We start from the raw sequence: 12,669 nt of genomic DNA, 5'->3' as shown, positions 1-12,669 counted from the left end.
AATCTTTTCTATAGGGTTCAGACATTATCTTACAGCATTGTTACCTTTTGGGGTTGGTGGAGGCTAATGGTGTCCTTTCCATGGGACCAAATAACAAACATTAACTAAGCTTAATAATACCTTTGGGGATATTTACCTGTTAGTCATAAACCAGACACAAAGGTTAAAAGCAGATGGCTATTTTCCTAAAGTGACTATGACAGTCCAAGATAATTTTGGCTCTACTTTTGGGGGGTGGTAGTGGTGGTGGTGGTAGTACTGGGGATTGAACCCAGAGGCACTTAACTGCTGAGCCACATCCCCAGCCCTTTTTGAGACAGGGTCTTGCTAAGCTGCTTAGGCCTCAAAGTTGAGATCCTCCTGCCTCTGCCTCCTGATTCGTTGGGGTTACAGGCATGTGCCACCATGCCTGGTGATAATTTGGGTTCTAGACATGCACCATTCCATCTCTCCACAACCTCGATGTTCTACTCAGCTGAGATCAAACAGCCTGCAAGACTTTGAATATGGAGGCAGCTTTTTAGAGAACTTCAGCTTTACTAAGGTTTTTGCTATTTGAGTCCTATGTTATAATTTCATGATTAGTATCCCTGCCCTTGGTTGCAATTCACAAAGCTCCCATTCCTGAATCTAAGACTTTTAAGTTCTGTCCAGTTTGGGGTCATTCTTAGGTTAGATTTTAAGGCGCTTCACAGGACCCCATGTTATGCAAAATATATAACAGAAAAGAGGAAGTTACTTAAAAATGTCTAATAGGCAAAGATCTGAGCCTCATAATGATTTGAATATTTTAAAGGGAGGGATGAATATGGGGCTTAGTAGAGTCAGAGAAGGTTTCCATAGCTGCTACATGCAGTGCCACAGGGGTGCACTGACCAGGAGTGCTCGAGGGTACCGCTCCTCCCGCAGGTAAAAGGCTAGAGCTAAACCAAAGAATTGGACTGGCTCAGTGGAGGCTGGCACTTATGGGAGACCCTAACCTGGGAGCTGTGAGTGGATGTGAAATGATATTCATGGAGGACAAGAGAGTTTGCATCCTGCTGGGATCTAAGATGGACTTCATGATGCCCACAATGGTGGGTTCTCTCTGTAAAGTCCTGCAAGGGCAGAATACAACAAAGTAAGGTTTTTTAATGGTGATCCCAAGTTACCAGGTATGGGGGGGCTTGAATTGTGGCCTGTAAAATGATACGCCCATGTCCTCATCTCTGGAACTGGTAACATTACCTTATATGGCAAGGTTTATGATTATATGGCAAAGTTAAGACTCTTGAGAAGAGGGACCTATCCTGGATTATCTGGTGTGCCCTACGGGTTTTCTTATGAGAGGCAGAGATAGTTTTGAACCAATGCACAGAGGACGCAGAGAAGAGGAGCAGGTACTGTGATGACAGGCAGACATTAGAGTGATCGGGCTACAAGTCAAGGAGTGCCCACAGCCAACAGAGGTTGGCAGAGGCAAAGGAAGGACTCTTTCTGGGACAGCAGTCCTTTCAACACCTGATTCCTGCTGTATAAGCCAGCTAGTTTGTAATTTATTCCAGCTGCTAATGCACCAAGAAAAATGATGATTTTTCATCAAACTGAGCTAAATGATGTTCAGTCCTCCAGTGTCAGCTCCTCACAACAGCTTTCTGATTGGTCCCTGCCATGTCACCAGTGCCTAGGATCTCCCTGTTTGTTAGGAATCTAGGAGGAAAGAAAAAGATTAATGATTTTATTTCCAAATTTGAAAATCCTGAGTTCTGGAGTGAAAAATAAAAGCGAGGCACTAGGGTTGGTCTCTACTCCTGTGGTCACACTGTCCTTCCTAAGGCCTAGCTGCTTGTCCTGCTGACCTCCAAGTCTCTGGCTCATGCACACAGATACCAGGTCTAGGCCAGTGCCTGTGGTAGCGATAAAAGAGAAAATGCAAAACTCTCTACCTCTTGAAGATTGGATGGTGAAAATCTGATGGCCCCTCCAGCTTGCACCACATCTTGTACTGAGCAGCACACCCCATGCCCTGGTTGGAACAAGGGCGGAATGAAAAGGTGAGGGACAAGGGTGCTGCCCAGCTTCTCTTGGAGCTGGAGGGTGCAGAACTGATGGGCTCCAGATCAAACACCTGGTGGGGCAGGCTTGCCCAGAGCTGGGGTGTTCCTCTTGCTCAAATCCCTCCCTGGCCACAGGACACCTGGGCTCCAATGCCAACTCTGCCTGCTGCAGTCTGAAGGGTTTTAGTTTTTCCACTTGTTAACCTCTGTCAGCTCTGGGGGGAAATCCCTAAAACGCTCCATTGTAGGAAGCTCACCTCGGGGCAAGGATTTTGAGTGGCCATTGGAAACAGGCTGTGGCTGCAGAGGCTTGAGGGGAGGAAGAGGTGGCACTCTACGGAGCTGTCTCATCTGTCCGAGCACTGGCTGTTCCACCTCCTTCTCTGTTCCCACAATTGCTAAGAGGGAGGGATCCATGGACTGGTGGCCAAGGACCACCCGTGGCAGGATTCTGGCTTCCGGGAACAGACTTGCTCAGGGTGGACAGAACCTCCAAGAACATGCTCTGCCTCTCCTTTTATTTTTATTTTTTATTATTTATTTTATTTATTTATTTATTTTTATTGGTTGTTCACAACATTACAAAGCTCTTGACATATCATATTTCATGCATTAGATTCAAGTGGGTTATGAACTCCCAATTTTTACCCCAAATGCAGATTCCAGAATCACATCGGTTACACATCCACATTTTTACATAATGCCCTATTAGTAACTGTTGTATTCTGCCACCTTTCCTATCCCCTACTATCCCCCCTCCTCTCCCCTCCCATCTTCTCTCTCTACCCCATCTACTGTAATTCATTTCTCTCCCTGTTTATTTTCCCATTCCCCTCACAACCTCTTATATGTAATTTTGTATAGCAATGAGGGTCTCCCTTCATTTCCATGCAATTTCCCTTTTCTCTCCCTTTTCCTCCCACCTCATGTCTCTGTTTAATGTTAATCTTTTCTTCCTGCTCTTCCTCCCTGCTTTGTTCTTAGTTACTCTCCTTATATCAAAGAAGACATTTGGCATTTGTTTTTTAGGGATTGGCTAGCTTCACTAAGCATAATCTGCTCTAGTGCCATCCATTTCCCTGCAAATTCCATGATTTTGTCATTTTTTAGTGCTGCGTAATACTCCATGGTGTATAAATGCCACATTTTTTTTTATCCATTCATCTATTGAAGGGCATCTGGGTTGGTTCCACAGTCTAGCTATTGTGAATTGTGCTGCTATGAACATCGATGTGGCAGTATCCCTGTAGTACGCTCTTTTAAGGTCTTCAGGGAATAGTCCAAGAAGGGCAATAGCTGGGTCAAATGGTGGTTCCATTCCCAGCTTTCCCAGGAATCTCCATACTGCTTTCCAAATTGGCCACACCAATTTGCAGTCCCACCAGCAGTGTACAAGTGTACCCTTTTCCCCACATCCTTGCCAGCACTTATTGTTGTTTGACTTCATAATGGCTGCCAATCTTACTGGAGTGAGATGGAATCTTAGGGTGGTTTTGATTTGCATTTCTCTGACTGCTAGAGATGGTGAGCATTTTTTCATGTACTTGTTGATTGATTGTATGTCCTCCTCTGAGAAGTGTCTGTTCAGGTCCTTGGCCCATTTGTTTATTGGGTTATTATCTTATTGTCTAATTTTTTGAGTTCTTTGTAAACCCTGGATATTAAGGCTCTATCTGAAGTGTGAGGAGTAAAAATTTGTTCCCATGATGTAGGCTCCCTATTTATCTCTCTTATTGTTTCTCTTGCTGAGAAAAAACTTTTTAGTTTAAGTAAGTCCCATTTGTTGATTCTTGTTATTAACTCTTGTGCTATGGGTGTCCTATTAAGGAATTTGGAGCCCAACCCCACAATATGTAGATTGGAGCCAACTTTTTCTTCTATCAGACGCAGAGTCTCCGATTTGATATCAAGCTCCTTGATCCATTTTGAGTTAACTTTTGTGCATGGCGAGAGGAGGGGATTCAGTTTCATTTTGTTGCATATGGATTTCCAGTTTTCCCAACACCATTTGTTGAAGATGCTATCCTTCCTCCATTGCATGCTTTTAGCCCCTTTATCAAATATAAGATAGTTGTAGCTTTGTGGATTAGTCTCTGTGTCCTCTATTCTGTACCATTGGTCCACCCGCCTGTTTTGGTACCAGTACTATGCTGTTTTTGTTACTATTGCTCTGTAATATAGTTTGAAATCTGGTATCGCTATACCGCCTGATTCACACTTCCTGCTTAGAATTGCTTTTGCTATTCTGGGTCTTTTATTTTTCCATATGAATTTCATGATTGCTTTATCTATTTCTACAAGAAATGCCGTTGGGATTTTGATTGGCATTGCATTAAACCTATAGAGAACTTTTGGTAATATTGCCATTTTGATGATGTTAGTTCTGCCTATCCATGAACAGGGTATATTTTTCCATCTTCTAAGATCTTCTTCTACTTCTCTCTTTAGGGTTCTGTAGTTTTCATTGTATAAATCTTTCACGTCTTTTGTTAGGTTGATTCCCAAGTATTTTATTTTTTTTTGAGGATATTGTGAATGGAGTGTTTTTCCTCATTTCCGTTTCAGAAGTTTTGTCGCTGATATAAGGAAATGCCTTTGATTTATGCGTGTTGATTTTATATCCTGCCACTTTGCTGAATTCATTTATTAGTTCTAGTAGTTTTTTTGTAGACCCTTTTGGGTCTTCTAGGTATAGAATCATGTCGTCTGAAAATAGTGATAATTTAAGTTCTTCTTTTCCTATTTTTATGCCTTTAATTTCTTTCGTCTGTCTAATTGCTCTGGCCAGTGTTTCGAGAACTATATTGAACAGAAGTGGTGAGAGAGGGCATCCCTGTCTTGTTCCAGATTTTAGAGGGAATGCCTTCAATTTTTCTCCATTCAGAATGATGCTAGCCTGAGGCTTAGCATAGATTGCTTTTACAATGTTGAGGTAAGTTCCTGTTATCCCTAGTTTTTCTAATGTTTTGAACATAAAGGGATGCTGTACTTTGTTGAATGCTTTTTCTGTGTTTATCAAGATGATCATATGGTTCTTATCTTTGAGTCTATTGATGTGGTGAATAACATTTATTGATTTCCGTATATTGAACCATCCTTGCATCCCAGGGATGAATCCCACTTGATCATGGTGCACAATTTTTTTGATGTGCCTTTGTATCCGATTCACCAGAATTTTATTGAGGATTTTTGCATCTAGGTTCATCAGAGATATTGGTCTGTAGTTTTCTTTCTTTGAAGTGTCTTTGTCTGGTTTCAGAATCAGGGTGATGTTGGCCTCATAGAATGAATTTGGAAGAGCTCCCTCTTTTTCTATTTCCTGAAATAACTTGAAAAGTATTGGTATTAATTCTTCTTTAAAGGTTTTGTAAAACTCTGCTGTATACCCATCCGGTCCTGGGCTTTTCTTGGTTGGTAGTCTTTTGCTTGCTTCTTCTATTTCATCCATTGATATTGGTCTGTTCAAATTTTGTGTATCCTCCTGACTCAGTCTGGGCAAATCATATGACTTAAGAAATTTATCGATGTCTTCACTATCTTCTATTTTAATGGAATATAGGTTTTCAAAATAATTTCTAATTGTCTTTTGTATTTCTGTAGCATCTGTTGTGATATTGCCTTTTTCATCCCGTATGTTAGTAATTTGAGTTCTCTCTCTTCTTCTCTTCGTTAGCATGGCTAAGGGTCTGTCAATCTTATTTATTTTTTTGAAGAACCAACTTTTAGTTTTGTTAATTTTTTCAATAGTTTCTTTTGTTTCAATTTCGTTGATTTCCACTCTGATTTTAATTATTTCTTGCCTTCTGCTACGTTTGCTGTTGTTTTGCTCTTCCTTTTCTAGGGCTTTGAGATGAAGTGTGAGCTCATTTATTTGTTGGTTTTTCCTTTTTTTGAGGAATGACCTCCAGGCGATGAATTTCCCTCTTAAAACTGCTTTCATTGTGTCCCATAGATTCCGATATGTTGTGTCTGTATTTTCATTTATCTCTAAGAATTTTTTTATTTCCTCCTTTATGTCTTCTGTAACCCATTGATCATTCAGTAACATATTGTTCATTTTCCATGTGATGTAGGATTTTTCCTTTCTTCTTTTATCATTGATTTCCAGTTTCATTCCATTATGATCAGATAAAATGCATGGTATTATCTCCACCCCTTTATATTTACTGAGGGTTGCCCTATGGCATAATATATGGTCTATTTTTGAGAAGGATCCATGTGCTGCTGAGAAAAAAGTATATCCACTTGATGATGGTTGATATATTCTATATATGTCAGTTAAGTCTAGGTTATTGATTGTGATATTGAGTTCTATAGTTTCTTTATTCAACTTTTGTTTGGAGGATCTGTCCAATGGTGAGAGAGGTGTGTTGAAGTCACCCATAATTATTGTGTTGTAGTCTTTTTGATTCTTGAACTTGAGGAGAATTTGTTTTATGAATGTCGCAGCACCATTATTTGGTGCATAAATATTGACAATTGTTATGTCTTGTTGGTGAATGGTTCCTTTTAATAGTATATAATGTCCTTCCTTATCCCTTTTGATTAACTTAGTCTTGAAGTTGATTTTATTCGATATGAGGATGGCCACCCCTGCTTGCTTACGAGGACCGTGTGCGTGGTATATTTTTTCCCAACCTTTCACCTTTAGCCTGTGTATGTCTTTTCCAATCAGATGTGTCTCCTGGAGGCAGCATATTGTTGGATTTGTTTTTTTTAATCCATGTTACCAGCCTATGTCACTTTATTGGAGAGTTTAAGCCATTAACGTTTAGAGTTACTATTGATATATGGTTTGTACTTCCTGCCATGTTTGATTATTTATCTTTTTTTTTTTCTAATTTAGTTTGTTTCTCCATGATTAGCTTTCCCCCTGTCCTCTGTCTTTACCGAGGCACTTCCCACTGATGGTTTTGGTTATTGTTTTTCATTTCTTCCTCGTGTAGTGTTTTTCTCAAGACACTTTGCAATGCTGGTTTTCTGGCTGCAAATTCTTTTAGCTGTTGTTTATCATGAAAGATTTTTATTTCGTTGTCGTACCTGAAGCTTAATTTTGCTGGATACAGAATTCTTGGTTGGCATCCATTGTCTTTCAGTGTTGGAAATACGCTGTTCCAGCATCTTCTTGCTTTCAGTGTCTGTGATGAAAAATCCGTTGTTAACCTTATTGGTTTACCCCTGAATGTAATCTGCCTCCTTTCTCTTGTAGCTTTTAATATTTTCTCTTTGTTTTGTATATTGGATATCTTCATAACAATGTGTCTTAGTGTTGGTCTACTGTGGTTTTGTGTGCTCGGTGTCCTGTATGCATCTACAATTTGTATATTCGTTTCCTTTTTTATTTCTGGAAAGTTTTCTGTAATTGTTTCATTCAGCAGGTTACTCATTCCCTTGGTTTGAATCTCTGTGCCTTCCTCTATCCCGATGACTCGTAAGTTTGGTTTTTTTATGTTATCCCATATCTCTTGGATGTTTTTCTCGTGATTTTTTTACCAGCCTTTCTGAGTTGGCTAGACTCTTTTCAAGATGAAATATTTTGTCTTCATTATTTGACGTTCTGGCTTCTACTTGCTCCACTCTGTTAGTGATACTCTCATTTGAGTTTTTAATTTGGTTTATAGTTTCTTTCATTTCTAGAATTATTGTTTGATTTTTTAAATAATCTCTATCTCCTGATAAAGATGCTTAACTTCTTCTTTTATCTGTTTATGTAATTCATTTTCAATGTATTCTTTCACTGTTTGAATTTGCTGTCTCGTATCCTCTTTAAGGTTCCATTCCATCTGTCTAAGGTATTCCTTGAGTTCCTTATATGACCATTTTTCTGATGGCTCTATGTCCTCCTGAATATTTAGGCTGTCCTGCATTGTTTGTACTCCTTTTCTTCCTTGCTTTTTCATGCTCCTCATGTTACTTCTTGTTCTGTTTGACTGCTGAGTTACTGTTTACTCCTATAAATTTATTTGATGCTTGGGAGAAAAGGTATTAGAAGGGAAGGGAAGAAGTCATTAAAGAGAATGAGAGTAAGCAGATAGAATTCGAAGAAGGGGGAATAAGAGAATTGAAAAGAAATGAAAAGACAAATAATAATAAAAAAATGAAAATTAAAATTAAAAAAATAAAATAAAATAATAAAAAAATTAAAAAAAATTAAAAAAATACTTACAAAACAACAAAAAAAAGAAAAAAAAAACAAATTAAAAAAATTAATAAATACAGTCTTAGAGTTTGATTAACTTCTCTTCCAGTAGGTGAGGCTGTGCCCACTGGGCCAAGCTTCTCCTCTCAATAGGCGGGAACCAATCACTGTGCAGCAGCTCTTCCTCCCAGACTGGGCGGGTCTCCAATCCTGGGTGCCTAGGGCCTCCTCTTATGTGTAGATACTTCCCCTCTTTTCCTCAAGCCAGGCCCCGCTCACTGGTGACACTCACCACAATATTGGCTACACGCCAGGTCTGCTGCTCCTGGGAGCTCTGTTTTCATGAACGCCTGGGCACACTCTCCCTGTTTGCCATTCCCTCGGACCCTAAGTTTGTAGAGCTTGGGGCTGAGAACCCCCAGCGAATTTGCTTGCCCTCTGGTAGCCACGGCCCCGGTAGCTGGTGCAAGGGACCTCAGTTGTCAGCACTGGTGGGAGCGGTAGCTGGGAGTTCCGCGCCGCGAGTCCCGTGCCACTCCTGATTCTCTCGGTCTGGCTATCGCGCTCACGGGAGAGCTGGGAGGGGCCCTTATGGTTTCTCCGATGAGGGAAGGCTAGGGGATTACACACCTGTTGCCACTGGTTTCAATGAATTTATCTCCTCCGCTGCGTTTTGGTGACGTCAGTTCTCCGCCATGGTGGTATCCCATGCAAATAGTGACAGTTCGTTCCCTTTGCCGGGTGACCAATGCAACGGGTGGGTCCTGACTGTCTCTCCCAAGCCCCGTTTCAATCCTGTGGCCACTGCCTATGAAGGCTCGGTTGGCATGTACTTCTGTAGGATCAGAAGGGCTGACCAGTTGTTTTGGTGGGATAGTTAGTGCTGAGTCATAGCGGTTTGGCTGCGAGAAGCAGGCGAACCAGAGCTTGAATGCAGCCGATCCTGGCTCGATGTGTGTTCTGAGAGGCCCGGACTGTTCGCCCCAGATCCACGTCAGCTCTGCATTGCCTAGTGATCCTGAGCAAACAGCATTTAGACAGTTTACAACTCCCTATGCCCGCGTAGCTGAAGAGGTCAGAGATTTGATCTCTCCACACCCGCCGCCATGTTGGATCTCCTGCCTCTCCTTTTATAGATGGCCAAGAGTAGAGGGGCTTTGCCAAGGCCACCTAGCATGTGGAGCCACTAGGACTAGAACTTTGGGTCTCCTAGGGCTTGGGCCATGGGATGGTCACCTGCAGTGACCAACTGTGTTCAGAGGGGACCAGGTTGGGATCTGCATTGCATCTGATGTTAGGTGACATAGGTAAGAGGGTGGTCTTGGAATAGGCCAAGCTTTGGATGGCCAGCTAATCCTCACCTGATACATCTTTGGCATCCCTGGCCTGTGGGTGGGAGGTTTCCATGGTCCACAGAGGAGCCTTGAGGTCCCATCAGTCTCTACTGGACTGATTTGATCTGTTGATTTGCTCAAGGGAAGCCTAGTCAGAGCTGCCCGGGGCAGCTGGGGGTGAAGTGGCAGCCTCCATGACACAGGCAGTTAGTTTGGAAGAAGTGGGGGCACTGCAGCGACTTGAGCTGGATGGGTTTACCCCAACGACACTAATCTGTAGAAATTTCAAAGGTGAGCTGGCCCTGAAACTTCTTATCCTACCTGTCCACTCAACAAAGCCTGCCACCCTCTTAGTAGCTCAAGGAGGCTGCCTGGAGGTAGCGGCATTTGTCAGAGGGAGGAGGAGGAGGAAGATTCCTGGAGATGCTGTTTGGGCAGCAGGCCAGAGGGTGCAGCTCCCCTGGAGGGCAGGACCCAGCTCTCCCTCAGGACAGCCTGAGCTGTGATCTGGAGTGAGGTCCCGCTGGAGACCATTTCTCCCTCGAGGCTTTATAAAAACAGAGGCTGGGTGCCCCTTCTCAGTGGTCAGACAGTTTTCCCTTTTGTGTTAGGTCACCAATTTCTTGTAATTTCTTACACTGCCAAAGTTGTAAAACTACTAATTGGACATTATTGAAACTACTAGTAATTGAAAAATCAGCTCTCTGGTTGATGTCGGTATTGTTTATTATGTAATAATGAGTTCTGAGACAAAATCCAATTCAAAACATTAGTATTGAAGATTCTATATTAGTTAATTTTAGCAATGGTACAAATGAAACCTAATTTTCCAATAAATCTTATATAATCTTTGAGGAATTTTTCACTCCCATTATTTGGCTCTGGAAAATGTTTACAGGCAACACCACTTATTTTACTAGAAAACAAAATCTGAATATAAGTTGTTAGGCACAAGTTAAAAGGGATGATATGCACAAATGAGTAATTACAAAACAACACTTCTTTTGAACACATATTTGCAATGTGAAGCTGCTTCCATATTTGATGTTTTATGTAAATTTAAAACATACTTAAGAACTGATTTTAACATCTTTTTGTTTTAATGCACGATGGAAAATAATTCCTTTCTGATTTCTACAGCAGCAAGAGTCATAAAAATGGTCATAAATCCCAAACCAGGATTCACCTTGTTCTCTTGAGAAATGAGCTGAGAGGTTTTGGATCTGGTTAAGGAATCTCAGGAGAAATCTGCAGAGAGAGGGGTACAGAATCTAGAACTGGTCTCTTTGCTATAGACACCAAAACCCATACCTCTTTGGGATTAAGCTATATTTCTAAGAATGAGAGGTGACTCAGAGAGGCTTTAACCCAGTCAGAGCTAAAGAGGGGATTTCCAACACCTGCAGGAACAGGAAGGTGGGGTTGAGAGAAAACCTGGAAGGTCTGAACTACTTTATACTTGACACTGCTTCCTTGAACCCTCTGGGAAGCTGGCAAGGATTTTCCTGGATAGTCTTTGCCCATGAAATCTAGTTAGAACCTTATTAAATCATTCTAAAATATCTGTTTTTTGGTTTCATGTTACCAAGAGTTACAATATTTTATTCATTTCATTTTCTCTGGGGATTGGACCTAGGGACTCATGCATTTGCTAAGCACATTCTCTCTTGCTGAGCTATATAATCCCAGCTCCAATGTTTATGAATTTTAATGAGTAGGATAAATTATAGGTTACAACTAAACTCTGTCAATGAAGATTTTTAATAAACTGATATCAGACTCTTAAGAACAATGTCAATACTATATATTTGTTTTTTTCCCTTCTATTCTTTATCTTAGGCAAAATTTGGTTATCCAATTTTTGCTACCTACCAGTCATCTATTTTGGATAGCAACCGGCTGTTACTGGAAAATACGTGTGTATATATATCCATGAGATGAACTATGAGGATGAGTGTTGGGCTAATGTAATGGTTTCAATACTTCAGAGATGTACTGGGTATGAGACCTGTTTATACTTACATACATACTTGTTCAGCCCCAAACCAACATTCACTCATATAAAAATATATGACTCAGAGAATCCTTCATTATATATCACTAAAAATATTTTCTTTCACTCTAATATCATTTTACGTAGTCTTGTCAATCAACATTATAGAATGGGGGACAAAATCTTTTTAAAACAGGTTTCCTTGAAGAAATTAATTAAAAAAATTAAAAAAAATTTTTTAGTTGTTAATGGACTTTATCGTCTTCATTTTTATGTGGTGCTGAGGATCGAACCTAGTGCCTCATGCATGCTAGGTGAGCACGCTACCACTGAGCCACAACCCCAGCCCTGAAGAAATTAATTTTTAAAAGTGTACTTTTAAAGCAGCAGTTAGGAACTTTGTTCTTGTAATACATAAGTGATAGTGTCATAGCAAACTGTGGATTTAAATTAAGTTTAACAGTTTCTTATCTCTTTAAAAAAATATTGCTGTTACTTTATGGCTTCTCCATTCTTCCAATTCCAAGGAATACAAAGGTCTCCATCTTGCATAACAGAGTAAAAATGTGAAACGCAGAGGTGCATCCCATGTAGATAAGGCAGTGACTGTTCTAGAAGTCTCTTACAACAATCCACCATTTGTATACTAGAAATGCTGGGCTCCTTATATAACTTCTCCAGAGAAAATTTCTTTGTTGAAGCCTGTATCAATTCATTTTCAATAACCTTTAACCTATTATATTGAAAATAAAAGTAATAAGGCCATAAGTTATAACTACATAAAAGAACAAAATGTAAATATTTTCTTATATATTGGGGCTGTAACTTTCTACTCAACACTGAAAATGACATCCATAAATGTCAAATTATATGTTTAGAAGATATGACAACAGTTATCATGTAGCACTCATTATTTCCACAGGTATCTCTCAAAATATTTGTTTCATCTTTTTAGCAGTAATGGGGTAAAATTAATGCATAATTTAAAGAGGTCTTATTCTTCCTCACCTAGCGGCTGCTAGTGACTGAAGAAAGTAGAAAGTGAAGAATATAAAATCCCTGACTTTAGGAGCCACTGGCCAGCTCACAACAAAATTAATAGTCCAAGAACAGGCGCTCTTCATTCTCCTCCCACCTCCTTCAGCCCTTTTGGTTCCCTCCCATTTG

General features: G+C 40.4%; 1 protein-coding gene across 7 annotated transcripts in view; it reads right to left on the bottom strand.

Annotated features, from left to right (window-relative positions):
- Window positions 1–10,228: 10,228 nt before the first annotated feature.
- The window catches only part of Tcaim (T cell activation inhibitor, mitochondrial), a 35,038-nt gene continuing 32,597 nt past the window's right edge, over window positions 10,229–12,669 (bottom strand). For all 7 annotated transcript variants that reach the window (XM_026408094.2, XM_026408092.2, XM_026408093.2 and 4 more), the window contains one exon: window positions 10,229–12,235. In XM_026408094.2, coding sequence (XP_026263879.1) covers window positions 11,995–12,235 — 241 coding nt within the window. In that variant the 3' untranslated portion in view covers window positions 10,229–11,994. The remainder of the gene's footprint in view (window positions 12,236–12,669) is intronic.

Source organism: Urocitellus parryii, chromosome 3 (assembly GCF_045843805.1).
Source record: "Urocitellus parryii isolate mUroPar1 chromosome 3, mUroPar1.hap1, whole genome shotgun sequence".
Lineage (NCBI taxonomy): Eukaryota > Metazoa > Chordata > Mammalia > Rodentia > Sciuridae > Urocitellus > Urocitellus parryii.
The sequence above is the reverse complement of the archived record's forward strand: the minus strand, read 5'-3'. Positions and strand labels throughout refer to the sequence as shown.